Source organism: Myotis daubentonii, chromosome 5 (assembly GCF_963259705.1).
Source record: "Myotis daubentonii chromosome 5, mMyoDau2.1, whole genome shotgun sequence".
In the NCBI taxonomy this organism is placed as follows: Eukaryota; Metazoa; Chordata; class Mammalia; order Chiroptera; family Vespertilionidae; genus Myotis; species Myotis daubentonii.
In genome coordinates, this window is record NC_081844.1 from 7,790,002 (window position 1) to 7,817,456 (window position 27,455).

Below are 27,455 nucleotides of genomic sequence, written 5' to 3' on the forward strand. Positions count from 1 at the left end.
TCACTAGGCAACTGTTTCCAGCACTAATGCACAGGCTCGCTAATAAGACTTATTGACGACAGTCAGGACCAGCTACACAGAAATGTGCTCTCAGGGGCTGTGGGTGAATTTATCCTGACCTCTCCCATCACTCATGGCTTTCAGAGGAAGGGTCCTCTCAAATTGCATAGCCACCTTCAGAATTAACAGATAAAATCCCTACATCCCCCATCACAAAGCCACAGGTTCCTTCCTCAGCCTCAATAACGTCATGGGAGGAGGGGGCAGATTCCAGATCCCACCAGCCTGAGACCTATGCTCCCATCCACTCCCAGGAGCATGGGCACGTCAGCCTTTATAGATCAGGGGCTCTCAAGCCCAGAGCAGACAAGAGCCACATGTTCTGGAAGCAATTAGGAACCTGCCACACTTGCTAGTAGCAGCTAAAAAGCAGCATTTCTATGTCATTACAAAAAATGACTAAGTTAGACCAGGAGGAAAAAGTGACAAAACATGTATATTTAAATTACCCCACAGTAAAGATGAACACTTTTTTTCCCCAAAAGGAAAGGGCTAAGCTTAAGGACTCTATGCCTGGGCAGACACATAGAAAACAGGCTTGCAGGTGTGTCTGCAGCTCCAATGAACTGGTCTCTCCAAAACAGAGCTAGGTCTGATGGGGCCTTAAAGCTGTATACTGACCTACAGAGAGCATACTGCTCACCCTGGGGAAACCAAGTCAGGAAGACACAAGTTGCAAAATGCTGATTTCAATGAATAAACTGCAAAGGAAAAAGAAAAGATGACAGAGGGAAGCTATGCATTAAGGTGTTTCACCGGACCCAGAACTCAGGTCTCACGGGCTCCTGAACTACAAATGCACAACACACTCCTGAAGTAGGATGACAGGGAGATGTCTGATGACAGCAGAAATTACTTTTTTTTTAAGGTAAGCTTGGTATGATGTTGGTTTTTATTTAATTACTTATTTTTATTTCTTTTTTCAAAATATATTTTCATTGATTTTATTTGATACCTGTTTATTGTCACTTTAGGTAAATAACTAATTTAATATTGCTTCATAATGATATATGATCCTATTTAGCCAAATGTCCAAACTTTACTTTTTAATATATTTTTATTGATTTCAGAGAGAGGAAGGGAGAAGGAGAGAGGGATAGAAACATCAATGATGAGAGAGAATCATTGACTGGCTGCCTCCTGCATGCCCCCTATGGGGATTGAGCTCACAACCCAGGCACATGCCCTGACACTCAACCACTGAGCAACACTGGCCAGACATAATGTTGGTTTTTTAAAAACAGTTATCTTTTAAAGATACATACTGAAATATTTAAAAATAAAAAACAATGTCTATGTATTTGCTTCAAAATTATTTAAAAGGGTAAAAAAGCCATTTTATTGCCCAGCAATAACATAGGGAAGACAAATTATAAGTATTTCTATCAAATATTATTTAAATTTCAACTTCCTGGATACAAAGTAGCCAGTCTCTTCAGAATCTAGTTGAGCACTTGAGAGAGATGACAGAACAAATGCCCTCCACTGGACGCACACACACAGCACACCTGTGTATACACACACACAAAAACCTAACAGCACATACACAGTACACATGTACACATATGTATGCTGCACAGGCTCACACACATACACAGACTCACAGCACACACACATACACCCACACAGCACACACGTACAGACTCAGCAGGCACAGCACACACATGTACCAGCTTAGCTCATGTACACATAGCTCCTGTGTTTACATACGTGCATGGGTAGAAGCATAGGAAGGCTGTGCTGTCTGCATGCACAGAGCACAAGGACTCGGGATGGGCACTGTCTTTCTCAAATGGATGTCTCAAATGGGTATCTCAGCAGCTCCTATGGGTGAGAGGCAAGTACAAGCCAGGGAGAATCCTTTTCAGGCAGGAAAGAGTAGAGAGTCACCTGCAAGGGAGGATGGAGCCCCCAAATGCATGTTACCTGTCTGAGTTCCTGGGTGTCCTCCTCAGAAATGAGGGGCTCGCTCATCTGTAGTTGAAGCAGCCTGCCCTCCTGGTTCCCCGAGGAGGGCTCTCGGTGCCTGGCGCAGTCCACTGGCCTGGATGCTGAAACACAAGTCAAACAGCAGTGACCTCTTCCATGACGCACACAATGTAGAAGTACTGACTTTACAAAGATCGCTCCTGCTCTCCAGGCCAACGGCATCTCTCCATCTGCAGTCTCTGCCTGCTGGTCCCCACCCTGAGCCTCAGCTAAGCTGAGTGGCTATGGGGCCTGCCCAAGCCTTGCCTTCCACTCCAGTCCAGGGTGGTTTCCTTAACCCACCCCGATCCCAGTGAAACACTGTAAATACCTGGGGTCTGGTTCTATAACTGGCTCTCAGAAGAAAGGGCCCTCTCCAGGAATAATCATTTTCTTTATTAGAAAAGACTATGAATTTAAAGTTTAAGATAGTACTTGTTGAATCCTCATAAACCCACAGGCCACTCTGGGTCTGGAGAGCACTGGGATGGCCAGCTGACTGGCCAAACAAAGGTAACTGTGGAGCCACGAGGGAGGGAAAGTCTGAGAGCACAAGGCCAGGCATTGCTCAGAATGGGTTTCCGCTCCAACAGCACCTGCCTGCGTAATGTCCCCGAGGAGCAGAAGGGCAGCCTGGTTAGAGGCTGCTAATCAGGTGGCTCACAGCCCCTCCCATGGTGTGCCACCTGTTCTTTATTTAAAGAAATGACTCCACCTGTACCCTGGCACTGGGAACCCAGATGAGGGCATCAGTTAGAGTCTGCTGCCTACTCTTCTGCACAGACCACCTCAGGTACACAGTAGTTACTGATTAGGATGCTGGAGAGGAGAGCAGGTGGCAGAAAGTGCACAGATCTGAGAACCAGCACCAGATGCTCCAAGCAGCCTTCTCTGCTTTAGTGGAATGGGGGCACAGCAGGGTAACAGGTGACCCCCACCTCCTTCCCAGCACCCTAGTGGTGGTGAGCAGAGCCGCCTTTCATCAGAGTGGCTTGGAGCAGCTGCTAAGGAATGGAAAAGCAAGTCTGTCTCGGTAAGGCTCTCACTGGCCTGAAGGGCTGAGGCCCAGCTGGTGGCCTTCAGGACACACCGACTGCACAGGTCCCTCCTTGGTAGGAAAGGTCAGCCACCCCAACCTGCACACAAAGGTGCCCCCACTAATCCTATTTCTTAAAAAAAAAATAATTCTTACAAATAACACTCCCTGAAGAGTGCCTGGAGGAGGAAGATGATGCTCGGCCTGTGGTCAGCAGACTCCTATCCTGCCTCAGGATAAAAGCAGGTTGTGATGGGACAGGAAGCAGGTTCTCAGGATCCCGGGAAGAAAAGGGCCAGGCCAAAGGAGTAAGCTCAGGCAACAGAGGAGTCAGTCTGCCGGAGGCAAGACCCCAGCCCTCCCCCAGCCCATCTCTAACTGTGCGAGTGAAAAACGCATCCTGTACAGAGCCACCACACCTGGACCTCATCTCTAGGTCTGGAAAAGTCGCACAAGACAAAACATTACTGCAAATCATGCACTCGAATATCTGCTGTTCTAGGCCATTCTTTATGAAAATGCTAGTTGAAGCCCTTCTAAACAATGTCATAACTTGTGTTCTATACTTGCTAAAGCCCCACCTACTCCAACATCCTGGGGGGCTTGTTCATCAAAATGGTCCCCATTGTTCCAACGTGGTCTAGTGTCCCTCACTGGAACATCACATATGAAAAGTCCTTTTCTAAAGTGTCAGTCAGCAGCAGAGCACTGTCAGAGCTGGGTTGAAAGCTATCATGGCAGAACAGAGGGAGTATCCTACTAGTTATTATTAGCCTAAAGGAGAGGCCACCTTATGCATGCCGTTAAAGCACTGCCTGTGATGACACAATGGCAAAGTGCACTTCATAGGCCTGAGAATAGCAGTTCTCTGGCCTCACTCAGCACGTACCTGTGCTCAGTCTAACCCCTCACCCACCCCCAGCATGCTGGCCTCACCTACCTCTCCACCCCACACAGGTCCTGCACTTGGCTCTTCCATCTGCAGCAATCCTAGTGTTATTCCATTTGCACACCTTTTAATGAACTTGCTTGGAACTGCCCTGCTGTTTATTTTTTCAGCATCACTCCAGGAACTCTCTGACTAGCTTCTGTGAGAGATGGTCCATCCACTCACACTGTGCACAGGACTGTGCTCTGGTGTCCATTTCAACACCTATAGCCTTATTACTGACTGAGGCATACTCTTTTTGAATGTTTAGTGAAAGAGTATTATTTAAACAACCAGAAAGCCAAAATGGAGGAAATTCTTCCTAGACTATACTAAGTCAGAGATGTTTTTCAGGACAAGCCATGGGCTCAGTGGAATCCCGCCCAGCACAAGGCTTTGGCCACCCCCAGTGCTGTGTTGACACTGGAGCTATTGACTCAGTTACCTCAATGCTTTGAAATACCTTCTGAGAAAAATTAGTTTGGTTCAGTATAAGATGGTTTTTGACTCTAAAGTCATTAATTATCTCTGTTAACCAAACTAAGCACACATTGTTCCAGCTAAAAGGAAACTTACAGATGATTTCACTTTCCAGGAAGGAGAAGACATTGAGGAGGGCCTGACTGGGCAGTAGGGGCGGCACCAGAGGGCAAGTGTGAGGCAAGATTTCCATGGGGTGAGTGAGCAGGTGACCAGGGTGTCTTGAATTAGGTGGTCAGGGAAGGACTCTCTCAGAAGGTGCCAGTCAGTAAACAACAAGAACAAAAATCAGTTCCGGAACCCTTAACAGTGCCAGGCATGGCCTGCTCTGATGGAGAAGGATCTGTGGGCTTCCTCCCACACCTGTCACTCCAGGACCATGAAACAACCTGGGAGCATGCTACGACTGCTAAAAACTATGAAGACCGCCAAAGTAAGGAGAGTCTGAGTAACTGACACAGTCAAGAAGGGTACAAGGAGATGCGCTACCTAAATGTCACATGGGATCCTGAAAAAGTAAAATGTAAAACAATCTGAATAAAATATGGACTTAGGAGAATAGCAACGTATCTGTATAGGGTCATTAGTTATGACAACAAAGGAAGCTAATGTCGGGTGACAACAAGAGTGTGGAAGACATGGGAACTCTGACTATCCTTGTAATGTTTTCTGCAAGTCTGATACTATTCTAAAATTTGAAAGGTTATTTAAAAGATACTATGCAGAAAAATAGTACTTTGCAACTGCTCTTCCCTAAAGTGGAAAGTGCCCACCTGTGTCATTCAGGGCCCTCAGAGGTCCACACAACACATTACCTCAGAGGTCTCTGGAAAGTTCTACTCACCCAAGGCAAATACCTGTCTCCTGTTACTAGACTGCCACCTACTGGCCAAATGTTTTACCCAAATACCTCATCAAGGAGAGGAATCCATTTCTGAGATGTCAGTCACTGTTTCCACCTCCACTGTCTCTGCAGTTTCCAATGTGGAACAGCAAAGACAGAGGTGATGGCAGACACAACACAGGCGACAGTGAGAAACTGACCCTCGTCGCTAGGCTTGCAGAGGACACAGTGAAGTTTCTAGCAAGTCAGATGCCATCTCACTTGCTAAACTCAACATGCTGGCTTCTTCCAAATACATCACTTCTCATTACCTGAGCCTCTCCAAACCCATAGCTGTAAGGTGCTCCTACTCTGTGAGGCAGGGTGGCCTCGCAAAGGGAGGATGGAACTTCTTGCTCAGAGCAGAAGAAGACACTCTGCAGGGATCCCACCCAGGGGCTAAAGTTAGCACCGAGATGAAAACCCATCTGTCAGCTCATTCCACACACATTGGATCCATTACTGTAAAAGGCCAGGCCACAGCTATTCAATCCAATCCTAATCTAGGTGTTTATAGTGTGGATAGAGGAGGCCTACAATCATTGACTTTAGGTAAGGGAGACTGTCCTAGATAATGTGGTGGGCCTGCTACAATCAGTTGAAAGGCTTTAAAAGCAGACCTGTGGCTTCCTGGAGGAGGAAGATGATGCTCGGCCTGTGGTCAGCAGACTCAGCCTGTGCCCAGGAGGTTCAGCCTGCCCTTCCTGACAACAGGCCTGTGGAACTTGCACGCACCTATCTTCCTACAGTCTGCCTGCTCCTCTCCAGCCCTGTCTGCCACCTGGGCTCTAGCGTCAGGGCCTGCCATCCTTTCATGGCAACCCTGACAGCAGGCCCAGCAATTTTGTGCAGTGTGACCTCTGTGCTACACATAGCGTGCTCACATCTGCCATCTCATTCATTACATGCTGTGCCCTATTTTCTATCAGAAACCCCATGTCCAACAACCCACAAACATGGTGGAGCTCTGTGACAAGGAGGGTTGTGGGTTTTATTTAGCGTTTTTTCCCAAGACTATAGGTGCCGAATACCATGCCTGGCTCTGCAGGGTTCTCAGTGCTGGCGGAACCAGTGGCTGATGGTTCTGTGTGTCTCATCCCTACAGAGCCTCCTCCTCTCACTGCTGAGGCCTCTCCCATGGGAAAATGCAGTTGGCGATTCAGTCAAAACTTGGGGCATCAGAGCAGCTGCCCAGCTGGGCTTGTGCGTGGCCTTGCCTGAAGGGCCCTCTGGTCAGGGTCTCACATTGGCTGCCACAGCCCACCATTCTTGCCTATTTTATGGGCCAGCTTCTGAGTCCTCCTTGAGTGAGGGGGCCAAAGAAAAACCAGAAATGCCAAGAAAGTAAGTTTTTAAATTAAGTTTTTACATTAATATTTCTAACATTTTGGATCTCATGAGACCATATCTATTATCAAGTATATATTTTTTGGAAACTCGAAGTCATCTAGAATAATATCAACATATTCATGTGTTAGGGAAATAGGTTACATATTAGAATTAAAATCAATCACTTAAGAGAAAGAAGAAAAGGAACCAGAATAGTAACAAACATCTCTCTTACTTTAACAGACATGCAGGAATCAAAGATACTTGTAGAAAAAAATCACATTAAATACAGAAGTAATATTACCTATAATTCTAGTATTAGAAAATATCAGAATATTTTATGACTTTAGTATTTCTTAAATGGGGCTCACAAAAAAACTTACGGGAGGAAATGGTGGATCGGACCACAGCAAAATTAAAGATTTCTGTAATGGAGGCTGACAGTCTGGGAAAGCACTGGCAGCCTCTCAAATCAATAAGGAATGAAAATCTACATAAAGAATACATAAAGAACTCTTGCAAATCCGACAAAACAATAACAACAACAAAACACACAGAACAGGCAATCCACAGAACAAAACCTGTGGGATTAAAGAGCAAATAAGCATCAGATGCTCTATCTCACAATCAGTGAAAGAAATTAAAATACCATCAAGATGCCACAGAACATTTGTAAGAATGGCAAAACTGAGAGGTCAAACATCAAGTTATCCTGTGCTATGGAGGACGCTGTGACCCAAGAACCTCGAGATGTGTGGACATGTAATATATCCGCATGTCCTGCCTCCCACACTCCACCCCACTGGACATGCCAGCTACACCCTCCACACCCCAGAGACCTGCAAGAGAACACCACAGAGAAAGCAAGTTTTTCAGAATACCTCACGGATGCCCCATAAACTACCCAAACTATGCTGCATAGTTTTTAAAGATTCTGATACCTGAACACACACCTGGAAGGTGGTCTGGGAAGACCTCAATCAAATGTGAAGGAAAACAGGAGTGAGGCTGAGTAAGTTACTGATGGGGGGACTGCAGACTCAGCAAAGCAGGTGGGGGCTACGGCTAGTTAAGACCCTGAAATGCTAATTCTCAAATCAAATAAAGGAAAGAGTGAAAACACTTAACTCAGACCTCTTTGTTCTGAAAGGGTCATCAAAACTCTTTCTGATCTACTTGGAAATCTCTATAGCTTTCCAGTGTATGATAAACCAAAGTGATTTGAGATTCACAGTTGACAACTACTAAGGAAAAGGGTCTGAAATTATTTTTATTTACAATGCATCATGTTAAGTACATACCACAGGCAGTCTAAGACTTCCCAGGTCTGTGCACAGGCTGTGTTGATGGTCACTTACCTGCCTGCCAGACTGAGTAGCCCTTCTCTGCTGGGGAAGAGGTTCCAGTGCTTCTGAGCATCAGGGCATCTTCTAAAAACTCGATCTTCTTGCTGAACTGCATTTCCAAAATGGGGACAACTTCTGGCATCTTGGCAGATATCAAACGAAAAGTTATGTCTGGCTTCCCAATGAACCGCTGGCGGATGCTAACTTCATAATGTGTGTGAACCTTAATGTCATCTACATCTTCTCTTTCAAATCTGTGTAACAGCAAAGAATTTGAGTCATGGATTTCCAACCCAGAAACAAGGATGGTGAGCCTTCCTGGTTTAACATGAGATTCTGTTCCTTGGGAAATAACAGCAGGAATTCTGATCACTATCCCTTCTTTTCCAAGAGCTTTGGTACTAGCCATTGAGGAGCCTCCCCTGGAGTTTGTGTCTGATGGCATCTTCCAAAGCTTGAAGCTAAAGGGCCACCAAGAATGAGATTCCAGTTCTTTCAGCAACCTAGAAGATGAAACAACATAGTAAAAACTAAGCCATGCAATTTTTAATACTTTAACTGCTTTAGCCTTTATAAAGCACTTTTACCATTTTACAGTTTTCTTTTCCACAAGTACTCCATGAAACAGAAAGAGCAGAAATGGTTATCTCCACATTTTAAGAAAAGAAACCTAAGGCTAAAAGCAGTAGTGTTATTTGCCTACGGTATGTATACAAAGCTATCTGCAGTGGACACATTATCTTTAGACTTGAATATTATTACTCTTACCACACTAACCCTGGGTAATTCTGACTCAAATCCTGTTCTTAATCTCTAGAGAGGTAATAGAATTCTGGCAGTGATCTGTACTGTCCAATACAGTAATAGGCACATATGGCTACCGGATACCTGAAATATAGCTAATGTAAGGAGGAACTGAATTTTAAACTTAAATTTAATGTAGTTCCTAGCTACCATATTGGACAGCACAACTCTAAAGTAACGAGTAACAGATATATCTAAAAAGTCAATAAAAGGGGAAAAAACAGAAGCAGGACTGGGAAAGCAAAGGAATAAGGATCAAATAAAATAAAACAAATAAGATGGCGGAATTAAACACAACCATATTAGTAATCATATTAAATAAAAATAGACTAAATTCTTTAATTAAAAGGCAGATTATCAGCTTGGAAAAAAACAAGATCAACTATATCTTGTTTACAAGAGACACTGTGAAATATGATGACACAGATACATCAAAAGCAAAGGGGTTGGAAAAAAGATATATCACACTAAAAGTAAACTTTTAAACAAGCAGTGTACCAGGAATAAAGAGGGACCGTGCATAATAAGAGGGTTGAACCAATTGAAATATTTAATACTAGTGGCCCGGTGCACAAAATTCGTGCACGGGAGGAGGGTGTCCCTCAGCCCAGCCTGCACCCTCTCCAATCTCGGACCCTTTGGGGGATGTCGACTGCTGGTTTAGGCCTGATCCCAGGATGTCCGACTGCCGGGATCGGGCCTAAACCAGCAGTTGGACATCCCTTTCACAATCCTGGACCGCTGTCTCCTAACCACTCACCTGCGTGCCTGCCTGATTGCCCCCTAACAGCTCCCCTGCCGGCCTGATTGACGCCTAACTATTCCCCTGCCAGCCTGATCATCCCCAACTGCCCTCCCCTGCTGGCCAGATCACCCCCAAGGCTTTTATTAGTATAGATATGGCCCTTCACAGAAAATTTCACTAACCCTGCTTTATAATAAGGAATTGACGATTGAATCATTGGGGCCAGGCACCACGATTTCCTTTCTTTGAATAGTGGAGGGAATAATTATCTTGTCTTTAAATTGCCCTGAACATCAAATGAGATAATGACTTAGAAAAGCATAAAAGCACCATATAAAGACAACTGTCTTTTTCATGTACTGAAAAGATAATAAAGTGGTAAAATGAAAAACACTATTTTTATTCTCCCCCTTCCTTCCTTTATAGCCTTTATTTATTTAAACTTTGACATTTAGAAAAATTTCACTCCTATTTTCATTTATTTACACTCAATATTATTTTGTATTAGTTTCAGGTCTTATATTAGTTACAGAATAGTGATTAGGTAATCATATACTTTACAAAGTGTTCCCTGATATTTCCAGTACCCACCTGGCTTCATACCATCATTACTACACTGTTGACGCTATTCCCTATTTAAGTGACAATCCTATCTAATAAAAGAGAAAAATGGTAATTGGCGTACGACGATATCCTTTTCATTGGCTAATCAGGGCTATATGCAAATTAACTGCCAACAAGATGGCGGCTAATTTGCATATGTAGGCACAATGCAGGGAGGCGAAAGGGAAAGCAGGAAGAAGCCCCCTGCCACTGACAGTGATCGGAAACCCAGGGGGGAGCTAAGAGCTGGGGGGCAGGGCAAAGGCGGCCCTGGGGCCGCCTTTGCCCTGCCCCCCAGCCATGATTGGAGAATCAGGTGCCTTTGCCGCCCTGGCCAGTGATAGCAAGAAGTAGGGGTGGAGCCAGCGATGGGAGCTGGGCACGGTTGAAGCTGGCAGTCCCGGGAGCTAGGGGTCCCTTGCCTGGGTCTAAAGCGAAGCCCACGATCGCGGGGCCGCTGCAGCTGCGGGTCCCCGCTGCCCAGGCCGGACGCCTAGGCCAGAGGTGTTAGGCCTGGGCAGGGGCGGAGCCTGCAACCACGGGGAGCTGGGGGGTCCCCTGCCCAGGCCTGACACCTCTGCCAGAGGCCTCAGGCCGGGTCAAGGGGCCGATCCGGGATTGGTGATCGGAGGGTGATGAGGGTCAACTCCTCTGGCTGAGGCATCAGGCCTGGGTGGGGGGCGGAGCCGGGGGTTGGGGGGATATGATGGTCCCCTTGCCCAGGCCTGAAGCCTGGGTCAGAGGCGTCAGGCTTGGGCGGGGGGTGGAGCAAGTGATCAGAGGGAGATGGGGGTCCCCTGCCCAGGCATGATTCCTGGGCCAGAGGCCTCAGGCCTGGGCGGGGGCCAGAGCCAGTGATCGGGGGGAGATGGGGGTGCCCTGTCCAAGCCTGACACCTCTGGCGGAGGCGTCAGGCCTGGGCAAGGGGCCGATCAGGCGATCGGAGGGTGATGGGGGTCTACGCCTCTGGCCGAGGCATCAGGCCTGGGCTGGGGGCAGAACCAGTGATGGGGGGAAATGAGGGTCCCCTGCCCAGGCCTGACGCCTCTATCAGAGGCGTCAGGCCTGGGCAAGGGGCTGATCCTGCGATTGGAGGGTGATGGGGGTCAACGCCTGAGGGCTCCCAGTATGTGAGAGGGGGCAGGCTGGGCTGAGGGACACTCCCCCCACACACACACACACCCAGTGCACGAATTTCGTGCACCGGGCCCCTAGTAGGCTTATAGGTTCCTTCCAATCTTTTCTTTTGTGTTGCCCGCCCTTCCTTTTCTTTCTCATGTCTTCCCTCATTTTCTTTATATAGTATCTCAATTGGCCCTCAAAGCTCAGTGAAGGCACTGGGACACGCTTAACACATTTTACAGAGCAGGAAACTGAGGCCAATTCCAGGTGGCTATGGAACTGGACTCCTTGCGCAGGAGCCCTCACAGCCGGCTCTCCACCTTTCCTAAGGGACAGCCGCTGGGCAAACAGAACAAACCTCCCCATGAGGCTTCCAAGCCTCATTCTCCAGCACCTCTTCATCATGGATGCTCCACATTCTTTCCTCTCCCCCGTCCCCACCCCATTCTTTACTGCCACCCCCCCTTCTGGGGAGCAGGTGGTAGGCTTGCACTCACCGTGCAGGTGTGCACCCCCACCAGGCGGGGCGAGAACTGGGGGCGGGGTGGATGCAGGCTTGTTTTGGGGCCAAGGTGGGAGCAGGTGTCCTGGCCTCTCAAGTGTGCAGGCCGAGGCAAGGCCCGGTTAGCACCGGGAGCTTCACCAAACCGCCGCAGTGGGGTACCCAGCAGTGCAGTGCTCCTCCACTGAGGTGGCGCCGCCCCTCCACCCCCGCCTCAGGGCTGCGAGTCCGCGCCCCTCCGCGCCCCCCCCACCCCCCGCGTCCTTCCACGCCTGCAGTCATTGTCTCTTGTTTCCCACCTATTGGTGCCACTACAGAACCTCACTCTCCCGGGGCAAGGCACATATCCGCCCGCCAGCACCCTGCCCAGGCCTGAGCCCCCTCCAGTGCACCCCACCTTGGTGCCGCTCTGCGCCCCTTGGGCCTCCTGCCTCCTGGCCAGCCGAAGCCATGGCGCTTGCCCAGGATCCCCCATCAGGCGGAGGCCTGTCCGCGCGCCTGCAGACCCCATGGCCGCGGCTCCTGGCGGCCGCTTTGCCGAAGGTTCCTCTACCTTCAGGCTCTCTCCTCAGACCCCTGCCAGTCCTTGGCTCCCTGCAGTCCCCGCTCTACTCAGCTCTTCTGCCATCCACCTGTCGGGAAGCTGCCCGGCGCCTTGCTGAGGGCAGGGTGGTTCTGGGGCAGGGGCTGGGGGTGTGGGGAGCAGCTCCAGTAAAGTTTAGTAAACCCCAGGCCCTGAGCCCCTCCTTGAGCAGAGCCCAGGGCAGGCTGGGGGCCTGGGTCTGAACACTGCAGCTGCGGAGGCCCCGCCCGCCCAGGGCCTCACACAGGGGTCCTGGCTGGTGTTGGGGCTTAGGTGCCACAGGGCCGGATGGCAGCTTGAGCTGGCCCTCCCTGCCTGGAGTATGCAAATTGGCCGCCATCTTGGTTGGCAGTTAATTTGCATATCGCCCTGATTAGCCAATGGGAAGCGTGTCAGAGGTACAGTTAATTACCATGTTTGTCTTTTATTAGATTAGATTACTAAATATGTAAGTATCTAATAACAGAACTTCAAAATTCATTAAACAAACATTGATATTATAAAAGGAGAAATAGATAATCATAGCTGTAGATTTCAACAAACTTCTCTCTATGATTGATCCAGCAAGAAAACAAAAATAATTAGTACGAATATAGAAATTTTGAGCAACACAATTTAACCAACTCAACCTGATTGGTATTCATAGGAACAGCATCAACTGCTGAATCATTCTTTTCAAGTGTATTCAGAACATTAAAAAAAAAAAAAAGAGTGCCCTAGCCAGTGCACTCGCACAGTGGTTCTCAACCTTCCTAATGCCGTGACCCTTTAATACAGTTCCTCATGTTGTGGTGACCCACCAACCATAAAATTATTTTTGTTATTACTTCGTAACTGTAATTTTGCTACTGTTATGAATCGTAATGTATATATCTGATATGCAGGATGTATTTAGGCGACCCCTGTGAAAGGATCGTTCAACTCCCAAAGGAGTCGCGACCCACAGGTTGAGAACCGCTGCACTAGAGGGCTGAGGGTGGTGGTAGAAATTACTGAATAGAAAACAGGGATGCTCCTAACATTGTATAATGCATGGCACAGCCTACACACACACACAATTTTAAAAAGTAAACCCCTAGCAAGAAATGCTCAAGAAAAAAAAATAAAGAAAATGCAAATTACCAATACCAGGAATAAAAAGGGGGCCCTAGCCGGTTTAGCTCAGTGGATAGAGCGTCAGCCTGCAGACTCAAGGGTCCCGGGTTCGATTCCAGTCAAGGGCATGTACCTTGGTTGTGGGCACATCCCCAGTAGGGGGTGTGCAGGAGGCAGCTGATCGATGTTTCTCTCTCATCGATGTTTCTAACTCTCTATCCCTCTCCCTTCCTCTCTGTAAAAAATCAATAAAAAATATTTTAAAAAGAAAGGGGGGCACCACCATAGATCCTTCAGCCATTGAAAGGCTATAGAGTAGAGGTGGAAAACCTTTCTTTCTGCCAAGGACCATTTGGATATTTGTATCATCATTCACGGGCCATACAAAATTATCAACTTAAAAATTAGCCTGCTCTATCTGGTCAAACATTTAATTAACTCACCCCTTAATGCCCTGGCAGGGCCAGATCAAATGATTTTGCAGGCCTTCTATGGCCCGCAGGCTGGGTACTCCTTAACCCTGCTATAGAGGATGTTATACTCAACCGATAAATTCGACAACTTATATGAAATATACAAAACACTTGAAAACCCAACATGTGAAACCGAGGAAAGAAAAGGTTTAAGAATAAGAATAGCTGCCCAGCCAGTGTGGCTCAGTGGTTGAGCATTGACCTATGAACTAAGAGGTCACAGTTCAATTCCCGGTCAGGGCACATGCCTGGGTTGCAAGCTCAGTTCCCAGTGTGGGACATGCAGGAGGCAGGCGATCAATGATTCTCTCTCATCATTGATGTTTCTATCTCTCTATCACTCTCCCTTCCTCTATGAAATCAATAAAAATGTATTTTTAAAAAATAGCTTACAAAGAAATTGAACCTGTAACTAAAGAGCTTTCCATGGGGAGTGGAGGTGAGCTATGGTTTAGGTGGCTTCACTGATGAATTCTGTAAACATATAGAAAAAATAATAATTGTATACCAACTTTTTCAAAGACTAGAGCAAAAAGTGAATGCTTTGCCCATTCAGTTCATAAGACCACTCTAATTCCTATTCCCAAACCCGGTAAGGACATTATAAGAAAACAAGAACATAGCAATATCCATCAATAACACAGATGCAGAAATTCCTTATGAAAATATCAGTAAATCAAATCTAACAATATATAGAAAATACTACATTATGATTAAGTGGTATTAATCCCAGGATACTGAGACTGGTTTAACATACAAAAATTAATCATTGTATCTCACTGGTGGAAAGCCACAGGGAAAACTGTAAGAGTATCACAAAAGATGCAGAAAAGGAATCTGACAAAATTGAACATCCACTCATGTACTTCCAGCAAGCTAGAAACAGAAGAAAATTTCCTCAATCTGATACAGGACATCTATAAAAAACTTACAAGCATGGTTAATGTTGAAAAAGTCAATGTCTTCCCTCTATGGTCAGAAACAAAGTTTAAAAAAATGAACAGATTTCTGAACTATCTGAATTTCGAAAGCATTCCTGAAGTCACACACAGAACCAAAGCAGAGCCTTATCAGCACAGGGTGTTAAAGCATAGCCTCGATCTGACCAATGGCTGACCATTAAGCTATGCTGACGCCAGAACAACCCAGAAGAGCCCATGTAAATTTAAAAATTAAAACATTTACAAACAAAAATAAAAGCCTGAGCAGATGACAAATATTGCACACTATAGTGTAAATACACTCTGTCAAATTAGTTTGGGAAGTTACTAAATTGAACAAACAAAAACTGCCACCAACGACACTACCCTGTGGTAAAAAGGGAGATCAGAATAAAAAATTGCAAATATATATATATGTGTGTGTGTGTGTGTGTGTGTGTGTGTGTGTGTGTGTGTGTTTGTTTATTGGAAAATACTTAAATTTTTAAGAAACGAACACATTTTTAAAAGAGCTTTGATGGGAGATATAGCCGTTCTAGGGCTCCCAGTCCACATCGAACACCAATAATATATATATTAAATGCCAAGTTTTCTAACAAAAAAAGTAAGAGGAAACCAAAATGTGACCTATACACAGGGATAAAAACCCCACAAAAACTAAACTAAACAATCAATAGAGTCCATTTCTGAAAGCATTCATATAGTGTATTTAATATAGATTTCAAAACACTTATATAAATATTCAAGGGGCTCTGCTTCTCAGTGTCCCAGTAATCGCTGCAAGCCCCATGGAGAGAAAGCTGCCCTAGGGTTCTGAGCGATGCCAGACAGTCCCGCTTCTCCTGTATGAGTCTGGGTCCCTAGAGACTCGCCCAGAACTGGAGCTCAGAGCCTGAGACTCCCTCCCGATTGAAAACGACAACTGCGCCCTCAGCCGCCAGCCCGCTCCGCATGCACTCCACACCTTAGTATTTTACTTCAGCACTGCGCCTCCTCTGAGTCTCGCACAAAAGCTGTGAGCCGCTTCCACTCTCCTTTTATTGTAGAAAATTACAGACATCTGAATCAGCTCCGGGAGCAGCTAGTCCATGACTGCAATGCTGAATGGCTTGATTTTCTAGAGAATTTCGGTGAACATTATCAATCCTTGTGTACAGCAGTACATCACCTAGCAGCTATTGACTGCATTTTCTCCCTGGCCAAGGTTGCTAAGCAAGGAGACTACTGCAGACCAACTCTGCTAGAAGAAAGGAAAATCATCATAAAAAATGGCCGGCACCCTGTGATTGACGTGTTGCTGGGAGAACAGGATCAGTATGTTCCCAACAGTACAAATTTGTCAGTAAGTTCTACATTATGCCCCAAATAAGTAAAAGGTTGATAACATGGAACTTTTAAATACCAAATAAAAATTTACCCAAGTTTTAAAAATAAATAAATAAATATTCAAGGAATTAAAGGAAACCAAGTTAAAAGGATTAATGAAAAGCATAATGATGATGATTCATCAAACAGAGACTATTAATAGAAATTACATAAAAAAAGAATCAAATAAAAATCCTAAAATTAAAAAGTTACAATAACCCAACAGAGTCCAGGAGCACATGGTTTTAGTGGTGAGTTCTACAAAACATTTAAAAAAGAATTAATACCAATTTCTATCAAACTTTACCAAAGCTAGAAGAGGAGAAAGCAATTTCAAACACATTTTATAAGGCCAGCATCACCTTGACACTAAAACCAAAGAAGGACACAACAAGAAATTTCTAAGCAAATATTCCAGATGAACACAGATGCAAAAACCTCAGCAAAGTATTAGCAAATCAAATTCAACAATATGTAAAAAGGATCATATACCATGACTAAGTAAGATTTATTCCAAGATGCAATGATAGTTTGACAACCAAAAACCAATCAACGTTACATATACCATGTTAACAAAATAAATAATAAAAATCATATAATCATCTCAATAGATGACAAATTATCAACAAGTGGCTATGGAAGGTTTGTACTTCTACATAATAAAGGCCATATATGACAAAAACCACAGCTAACAGCATAAGTAACAGCAAAAAGCTGAAAGCTTTTTCTTTAAGATCAGGAACAAGAAAAGTATGAGGTATGAGATATATAAGAAAACCACTTTTATTCAATACTAGAGGCCCGGTGCACAAAAATTTGTGCACTCAGGGGGGCGGGGGGTCCCTCAGCCCGGTCTGTGCCCTCTCGCAGTCTTGGACCCCTTGGGAGATAATGACCTGCTGGCTTAGGCCTGCTCCCGGGTGGCAGAGGGCAGGCCCAATCCCTAGGTGCAGGCCCTGGTCGGGCTCAGAGCAGGGCCGATTGGGGAGTTGGGGCGCCGCCCTGTCATGCACAGAGCAGGGCGGATTGGGAGGTTGCGATGCCACCCTCAGTCACGCTCAGGGTAGGGCCGATTGGGGGGTTGGGGCACCACCCCCTGTCACGCACAGAGCAGGGCCAATCAGGGGGTTGGGGCGCTGCCCCGTCACGCACAGAGCAGGGCCCATCAGGGGGGTTGGGGCTCCGTACCCTGTCACGCACAGAGCAGGGCCCATCAGGGGGGTTGGGGCTCTGTACCCTGTCACGCACAGAGCAGGGCCCATTAGGAGGTTGGGGAGCTCCCCCCTGTCACAGAGTAGGGCCGATAGGGGAGTTGGAGCACCGCCCCCTGTCACACACAGAGCAGGGCGGATCAGGGGGTTGGGGCGCCGCCCTCTATCACCCACAGAGCAGGGTCGATCAGGGGGTTGGGGCGCTGCCACTGTCATACTCAGGGCAGGGCCGATGGGGAGGTTATGGCTCTACCCCATCACACACAGAGCAGGGCCCAAGGGGTGGGGGTTGGGACACCGCCTTCTATCACCCACAGAGCAGGGCCGATCAGGGGGTTGGGGCGCCGCCACTCTCACACTCAGGGCAGGGCCGATGGGGAGGTTATGGCTCTACCCCGTCACACACAGAGCAGGGCCGATTAGGGGGTTGGGGCGCCGCAGCCTGTCACACACAGAGCCACAGGGCAATCAGGGGGTTGGGAGCTCCCCCTATCAGGCACAGACCAGGGCTGATCAGGGGGTTGGGGCGCCTTCCCCTGTCACGAACAGAGCAGGGCGGATAGGGAGGTTGTGGCCCCGCCCCCTGTCACACACAGAGCTGCAGGGCGATCAGGGGGTTTGGGCACTGCCCCGTCATGCTGATCCCGGTGCTGGGAGGTCTCTCGGCTCCGCTGATCCCGATGCTGGGAGGCATATTACCCTTTTTACTATATAGGATAGAGGCCTGGTGCACGGGTGGGGGCCGGCTGGTTTGCCCTGAAGGGTGTCCTGGATCAGGGTGGGGGTCCCCACTGGGGTGCCTGGCCAGCCTGGGTGAGGGGATGATAGCTGTTTGCAGCTGGTCACACACCCTTCAGAGTGGGGGTCGCCACTGGGGTGCCTGGCCAGTATGGGTGAGGGGCTGAGGGCTGTTTTCAGGCTGGCGGGTGACTGAAGCTCCCAACCGCTCCTTTTTTTTTTCTTTTTTTTCCATTCTGGGCCAGCTTTAGCTTTGAGGCTTGGCTCCAGCTCTTAGGCCTCCGCTGCTGAAAGCAGGTTTCTGGCCTTTGTTTACCTTCTGTATTTGAAACAATGTTGCGATCCTGCTGGCTGAAGCCTGACGGACTAAAGCAGGTTTCTGGGGTTTTGTTTAGCTTCTATATTTGTAACATAGTTGCTTAGAGTTGCAGCTCAGAGGCCTGCAGCGGCAGGCGGGGAACGTTGGAGTCCTCCGTCACTGAAGCAAGCAAGCCTCATGTTCACTTTAAGCTGCCTGGCTGCCGGCCGCCATCTTGGCTGGCAGTTAATTTGCATATTGCCCTGATTAGCCAATGGGAAGGGTAGCGGTCGTACACCAATTACCATGTTTCTCTTTTATTAGATAGGATAGTATTGGAAGTCCTAGCCACAGCAATCAGACAAGAAAAAGAAATAGAGCATCCAAACTGAAAAGGAAGAAGTAAAACTATTTCTATTTGCAGATGACATGACATTATATATAAAACCCCAAAGACTTCACCAAAAAACTGTTAGAATAAACAATTTCAGTAAAGTTGCAGGATACATTAATATACAAAAATCAGTTGCTTCTATACACTAATATCAACTATCAGAAAAAGAAATTAAGAAAACAATCCCATTTACAATTGGATGAAAAATAATAAAACAACTAAGAATAAATTTAACCAAGGAAATGAAAAACCTGTACAATCAAGACAATAACACACTGAAGAAAAAAAAACTGAAGACACAGATAAGTATAAAGATATTCTGTGCTCATGGACTCAAAGAAAACAGTAGTCCCGCTCTTATCTATCATTTCCTTTCTGCAATTTATTACCCATGGTCAGCAGTCATCAGAAATAAACATTCATGAGTTTTAACCAGTGTGTCAGACAAGCGATACACCCTCAACTTTATAATAGATCTCTATTTGCTAAATCTAAGCTGTAAAGGAGGATGAGGTTAAAAATGGTGGCAGAGTAAGTCAATGCTGCAAAGACACGATCCCAGGACCAAACTGGAACTACAAATAAAATACAGAAAAACTTCCTGAATAATTAAAGGAAGACTCATTGGAGGGAACCCTAATAACCAAAGACTGAAAGTGGGGACTGCATAGAGACTGGTAGGAGGAACGGAGGCAGGAAAGTGCTGGCCAGGCTTCCACAGACAGCAACTGAAGTTCCAGAGATATATCATAGCTGGGGGTGCTGCCTCTGAGAGCTCTAGGATCTGATCCCAAATCTGAGCCCCCCAGTAGAAAGCCAGAACTGAGAAGGGTACCCACATAACATCTAGCTGTGAAAAGCAGCAGGGTTGCTGTCTGCCAGGGAGAGACAGCTGGAAATTCAGGCACCCACAAAGGGCCAATGCACAAAATCCCTGTGGAGCCACTCACCTTGTGCTCCAGCAGAGTGGAATGGAGCTGTGTGAGCAGAAGCCAGGATCAGGGGCTTTGGGGTTAGAGCTCAAAAGTCAGACACTCAGGTTTCCAGCGCTGAGTCATCCCCTCATGCTGCAAAGGTCATCCTCATGCAGACACTGGCTATAAAGGCAGCCTTGCCTGAGGGGAAAACAGTTGACACACCCTATTGGAAAACACCTTGCCCCATGGTGTGGAGTTAAGGAGACCGTTAAGTGACCAAGAATAACAATTAGCCTCCAGACAGAAGCAATTGCCCAACACATGAAAAAAAAACAAAAAACTCTACCCACACCTGGGGATGATTGCCTGAGAGCAATTCAAGAAAAAATCCTATCCCTCTATAGACAAGGGTGGTCTCCAGAGGCTTTGAGTCTTTGATTGATCTAATTAGTCAGAAACAGCATTTGACATTGTCCTGCACTAGAGATTGAGAGGAGAAGCAGATCTATCTAATACAGGGGTGGGCAAACTTTTTGACTCAAGGGCCACAATGGGTTCTTAAACTGGACCGGAGGGCCGGAACAAAAGCATGGATGGAGTGTTTGTGTGAACTAATACATGTTAACACTGCTGCTGGTGAAGGAGAGGAGGGGAGAGCAAGAGAACCCTCCACTCTTTCGGCTCCGCGGGCCAGATAGAACAGCCGAACGGGCCGGATCCGGCCCGCGGGCCGTAGTTTGCCCACGGCTGATCTAATACATAGTCACAAACCCAAACAGGCAGCCAAAATGAGGAGACAAAGAAACAACCCCCAAATGAAAGAACAAGAGAATTCTCCAGAAGAAGAGATAAATGAAATGGAGAAAAGAAACTTATCCGATACAGAGTTTAGAATAATGATGGTAAACATGCTCAACTGCATGAGAAAAAAAATATAGTAGTAACTATGAAAACAGAAATAAAGAATGACACAGCACAAGTAAAGAACACTTTGGAAGGAATACACAGCAGATTAGGGGAAGCTGAGGATTGAATCAGTGAATTAGAACACAAGGTTGAAATAATCACTCAATCAGAGAACCAAAGAGAAAAAATAATTGAGAAATGGAAGACAGCTTAAGGGAGCTGAGGGACAGTGTGAAACATAATAATCTATAATAATAAAAGTGTGATATGCTAATTAGACAGGACATTCTTCCGGATGACCTTCTGGACGAAGCTGGGGCTGTGAGGAAGCCCGGGTCCCGAGTGCCTGTTGGCAGCCAGAGGGAAGCCCGAGTCCCAGGTGCCAGAGGGAAGCCAGTGCCAGCAACTGGGGAAGGAAGGCCTACTCTTGTACAAATTTCATGCATCAGGCCTCTAGTATTCACATAATAGGAGTGCCAGAAGAGGCAGAAAGGGAAAAAGGGACAGAGAACCTGTTTGAAGAAATAATGGCACAAAACTTACCTAATCTGGTGAAGGAAAAAGTCATACAACTTTAAGAGGCACAGAGCGTCCCCAGCAAGAAGAATCCAAACAGGCTCATGCCCGCATGCATCATAATTAAAATGCCAAAAATTAAAGACAAAGAGAGAACATTAAAGGCAGCAAGAGAAAAGCAAACAAAGGAGCTCTCATCAGAAACTCTACAGGAAGGAAGGGAATGGCATAAAGTATTCAAGGTAATGAATAGCAAGGATCTGAAACCAAGATTACTATATTCAGCAAGCTGCCACCTCAGAACAAAAGACTCACACAGTATGAGAATGGAAGGATAGAAAAAATTCTCCATGCAAATGAAAACAACAACAAAAAAAGCTAGGGTAGCAAAACTCATATCTGACAAACTTCAAAATGTAAGCCTTCACAAGAGACAACAAAAGTCACTATATAATACTAAAGGGATCAATCCAGCAAGAGGATATTACCCTGGTAAACTTCTAGAAAACTTTAAGGGAGAGATCGATGACAACAGAGTCATAGTAGGGAACTTTAACACCCTGCTGACTTCACTGGATAGATTTTTCAGACAAAAAATGAACAAGGAAACAGTGACTTTAAAGCAGCAGTCACCAACCTTTCGGACCTCACAGACAACCAGTAGTCTACGGACCACTGGTTGGTGACCGCTGCTCTAAGGATACACTGGATCACATGGATTTAATTGACATTTACAGAACATTTCACCCCAAAGCTGCTGGCTGAATATATATTCTTCTCAAGTGCACATGTAACATTCACAAAGATAGTTCACATGTTAGGACACAAAACAAGTCTCTACAAGTTCAAGAAGATTGAAATCATATCAACATCTTCTCAGATCACAGTGGAATGTAATGAGAAATCAACAACAGTAAAAACACCGAAAAACATTCAAACACATGAAGGCTGAATAGCATGTTATTAAACAACTAGAGGCCCAGTGCACGAATTCATGCATGGGTGGGGTTCCTCAGCCTGGCTGGTGATTGGGGCCAATCAGGGGGTTGGGGGGGTGCCCGGCCGGCCAGAGGGAGGGACCGTGGGAGGTTGGCCGGCTGCTGGAGGTTGACTGTGGGAGCACACTGACCACAGGGAGCAGTTTCTGCTTTGAGCATCTGCCCCCTGGTGGTCAGTGCACATCATAGCAACTGGTCATTCGGTCGACCAGTCATAACAGTCACTTAGGCTTTTATATAGAGAGATGAATGGGTTACCAACAAGATCAAGAAAGAAATCAAAAACTTCCTGGAAACAAATGAAAATGAACATACAGCCAACCAAAATCTCTGGGACACAACAAAAGCAGTCCTGAGAAGGAAGTTCATAGCACTATAGGCCTATCTCAAAAAACAAGTAAAATTAATAATAAATCACTTAACCCGGCAACTTAAAGAAATAGAAAAAGAACAACAAGAAAAGCCCAAAGTAAGTAGAAGGGAGGAAATAATAAAGACCAGAGCAGAAATAAATGACAAAGTGACTAAAAGAACAATACAAAAAATCAATGAAACCAAGAGCTGGTCTTTGAAAGGATAAAAAAATGTATGAACCATTAGCCAGACTCATCAAGAAACAAAGAGAGTGGACCCAAATAAATAAAGTAAGAAAAGAAAGCAAAAAAGTAACCACTGATACTACAAAGGATTGTAAGAAAATACTATGACAACTATATGCCAACAAGCTAGACAATGTGGATGAAATGGACAAATTCCTAGAAAAATACAATCTCCCAAAACTGAATCAAGGATCAGAAAACCTGAATAGACCAATAACAGCTGATGAATAGAAGCAGTAACCAAAAAACCCCCAGCAAACAAAAGCCTGGGTCCAGAAGGCTTCACAGGGGAATTTTACCAAACATTCAAAGAAGAACTAACACCTAAACACCTCAAACTATGCCAAAAAATCCAAGAGGAAGGAATATTGACCAGTTCTTTTTTTTACGAGGCCAGCTTTAGCCAAATTCCAGAAACAGATAAAAATACCTCAAAGAAAGGGAATTACAGGTCAATATCCCTGGTGAATATAGATGTTAAAATCCTCAACAAAATATTAGCAAATCAGCTCCAGAAATATGTTTTTTAAAAAAAGATCATACACTCTGACCAAGTGGGATTCATTGGTTCAATATTCACAAATCAATAAACATGATATATCCCATAAACGAATAGACAAAAACCACATGATCATATCAACAGACACAGAAAAAGCATTTGACAAATTCCAACACCCATTTTTGATAAAAACTCTCAGCAAAGTGGGAATAGAGGGAGCATATCTCAACATGATAAAGGACAAATATGATAAAACAACAGTGAACATCATACTCAATGGGCAAAAACAAAAACCATTTCCCCTAAGAACAGGAACAAGACAGAGATGTCCACTTTCACCACTCTTATTCAAAAAAGTACTGGAAGTCCTAGCCACAGAAATCAGACAAGAAGAGAGAACCAAGATGGCAGCATGAGGTACAAACCTGTACATGCTGCCCCCCACAACAACATTAAAACCACAACTATAAGACAAAACAGGTATCATCCAGAACCACGGGAAAGCTGACCGAGTAGAAGTTCTATAACTAGAAGGAAAGAAAAAAGCGCATTGAGACCGAGTAGGAGGGGAGAGGCGCCAAGAACAGAGGAACGGAGGCATGCGCGAGGCTGCTGTACCTGGGTGCACAGATTTTTTCAATCGGAAGGGACAAGCTCTCGAACGCACTGAACTCATTTATGGCGAGATGCTGGGGTCCCAGGCTCTTACGGGGAGAAATGGGACTGTCTTGCAGTGGGTCAGAAAGCGAGGGTGACTTTCTCACAAGCTGCTCGCAGGGATCATTGTTGCTGTGGGGGCGCACGGTACTCGGGGAGTCGCGGAGTTGGAGTCGTGGGGTCGCTGACGACACCATTGCTGTTTGCTCCGCCCTGGGGACTCTCTGAGACCCTGCTCCACTCAATTTACATCCCCTCCCAAGCTGTGCTCGGTGGCACAAAGGAGGCACCTGCACTTTTGCAGCCTAACAAACTGCAGTGAATCAGAGAGCTCCAAAACTTCCAAACTCCAAACAAAGAGGAGAAATCTGTTGATATTGCTGTAGCCCCTGCTGGGTGGACCCATACAGTGGTTGACTTGGAGATCCAGGAGCCACGGTACTCTGGATCAGATACTAGATTTCAACTCCTCACATCTATAAGGGCCACATTCAAGAAGCAGACTCAGTGAGGACCAAAGCCCCACTGAAGCAAGTCCTACCGCATAAGGGTGTCTCCAGCACAGCAGTTCTTATAGACACAGTGGGTCCTCGCAGTCAGCCAAAAATGCGAAGACAAAGAAACATGTCACAAATGAAAGAAATGGAGGAAAGCAAACTAATGGAGGACATAGAGTTCAGAACCACAGTTATAAGGCTACTCAAGAATCTTCTATGAACCTCCGAGGAACTTAGTGAGACCTTCAAGGATCTTAATGAGAATGCAAAAAAAATGGAAAAGGACCAAGTAGAAATTAAGCATACACTGACTGAAATAAAGAATAATATACAGAGATCCAACAGCAGGCGAGAGGATCCCAAGAATCAAGTCAAAGATCAGAAATACGAAGAAGCAAAAAACACCCAACCGGAAAAGCAAAACGAAAAAAGAACCCAAAAATATGAAGATAGTGTAAGGAGCCTCTGGGACAAATTCAAGCGTACCAACATCCGAATTATCGAGGTGCCAGAAGAGAGAGAGCAAGATACTGAAAGCCTATTTGAAGAAATCATGAGAGAAAACTTCCCCTACCTGATGAAAGAAATAGACTTACAAGTCCAGGAAGCGCAGAGAACCCCAAACAAAAGGAATCCAAAGAGGACCACACCAAGACACATCATAATTAAAATGCCAAGAGCAAAAGACAAAGAGAAAATCTTAAAAGCAGCAAGAGAAAAACAGTCAGTTACCTACAAGGGAGTACCCATACGAATGTCAGCTGATTTCTCAACAGAAACTATGCAGGCCAGAAGGGAGTGGCAAGAAATACTCAAAGTGATGAATAGCAAGAGCCTATAACCAAGATTACTTTACCCAGGAAAGCTATCATTCAGAAGTGAAGGCCAGATAAAGAGCTTCACAGATAAGAAAAAGCTAAAGGAGTTCATCACCACCAAACCAGTATTATATGAAATGCTGAAAGGTATCCTTTAAGAAGAAGAAGAAGAAGAAAAAGGTAAAGATACAAATTATGAATAGCAAATACACATCTATCAACAAGTCAATCTAAAAATCAAGTGAATAAATAATCTGATGAACAGAATAAACTGGTGAATATAATAGAATTAGGGGCATAGAAAAGGAATGGACTGACTATTCTCAGGGGGGAATGGGGTGTGGGGGGTGCGGGAAGAGACTGGACAAAAATCATACACCTATGGATGAGGACAGTGGGGGGGAGGGGTAAGGGCAGAGGGTGGGGTGGGAACCAGGTGGAGGGGAGCTATGGGGGGAAAAAAGAGGAAAAACTGTAATAATGTGAACAATAAAGATTTAATTAAAAAAATTAAAAATTAAACAAAAAGAATTATTTTAAAGTAATAATATATAAAGGGTGTCCCAAAATTCACGCAAGAAGTAATTTTGATAGAAAACACAGGTTTATAATTAAAAATTGTAAATTTTTTATTGATTCATAAAGTATACAGTATAGGGTGATATATGGAACAGCATATCGGGTTAATGGCCTCCACGGCTTTGCTGGCACATACGCATTCTTTTGTTGAAATTTTCCATGACCGTTTTGCATAAATGTGGCTGAATTTCGATGAGGCTCATTTTCATCTTGATGGCTTGGTTAATCGACAAAATTGTCACATTTGGGGTTGAGAAAATCCACGACTGATTGTTGAGAAACAAATGCATCCACAATGTGTCACTGTTTGGTGCGGATTTGGGGCTGGAGGCATCATCGGACCATTCTTCTTTGAAAATGCGGCTGCTCAGGCAATAACAAAAGAGTGCATATGTGCCAGCAAAGCCGTGGAGGCCATTTACCCGATATGCTATTCCATACTGTATACTTTATAATACTATATGTAATACTATATATATATATAAATAATACTATATGTAATACTTTAAACAATAACGAATTAAAAAAAGCAGTGGTACATTTATATCATGGAATACTATGCAGCAGTAAAAAAGAGACCTGGAGAGTATCATGCTAAGTGAAATAAGTCAGTTAAAGAAAGACAAGTATCACTCGATCTCACTCATATGTGGAATCTAATTAACAAAAGAAACTGATGAACGGAGTGGATCCAGAGACAGGGAAGCATGGAACAATGTGTGGAATCTCAGAGGGAAGGTGAGGGAGGGTGGGTGAGTGGGAGCTAATCAGTAATCAACCAAAGACCCTGTATGCATATAGGCATAAACCACAGAAACAGACAATAGAGTGGTGAAGGCAGACTTTAGTTGACATTAAAGATCTCCACTGGGACTGGCGAGAACACTGCCTGCACATCCACAGCTCCCTACCCCTGATTTCTTTGTTCTGCTTTCCCTCTCCTTCCTGATTAAAAAAAAAACCCTGCCTGCACTAAGATGTTAACATAGTTTTACAGGACAGGAGTCCACCATCTTCTCAGCTCACAGACGCTTAAACTACTTTTTTCCCCCACCAACACCTATCTCACAAGCTTGGCTTTTGTTGTGGCAGACAGCTGAATCTGCATTCAGTTTCAACCCTACTACGTGGTCAAATGCAATTCAAAACCAGTAGGATGACAGCCATGATTTTTTCTATTGTGTAGGACCAATTAGTTCAAGTACAGTTGTATGTTATACCCAAGTTATTCACTACTAATCTTATCATATTGGATAAGGAACTGCCTATCGTCCCAATCACGACAGTCTAAAATACTATATGTTTGTCAATATTGTCCTGTTGATAATGTTATTAAAAAGAATACCTCTTATAAACAAGAAACATCTTGTGCCAATTGCCCCGGTAACTGTGATAATTAACTATGCGCCAATAGTTGCCAGTATGAAGATCTCCTTAATAACTGTGGTTCCTTAAAGCCAACAGCTGGCAGTGAACAAAAATTGCCCAAGGAAAAGTGCAAGGCCACTCACCAAAATTTACTGAAATGCTCAACGATCATTGCACAAGACTAAGTGGATAAGGGA

The 27,455-nt window shown here is 45.2% G+C and overlaps 1 protein-coding gene across 5 annotated transcripts in view; it reads right to left on the reverse strand.

Annotated features, from left to right (window-relative positions):
- SNAP47 (synaptosome associated protein 47) overlaps positions 1 to 27,455 on the reverse strand; it is an 80,496-nt gene that overhangs the window by 13,312 nt on the left and 39,729 nt on the right. For 4 of the 5 annotated variants that reach the window (XM_059695822.1, XM_059695821.1, XM_059695823.1 and 1 more), the window contains 2 exons: positions 8,043 to 8,533; positions 1,987 to 2,111 (listed from right to left, as the gene is read on the reverse strand). In XM_059695822.1, coding sequence (XP_059551805.1) covers positions 1,987 to 2,111; positions 8,043 to 8,533 — 616 coding nt within the window. The remainder of the gene's footprint in view (positions 1 to 1,986; positions 2,112 to 8,042; positions 8,534 to 27,455) is intronic. The other variant, XM_059695824.1, reaches the window with a different exon arrangement.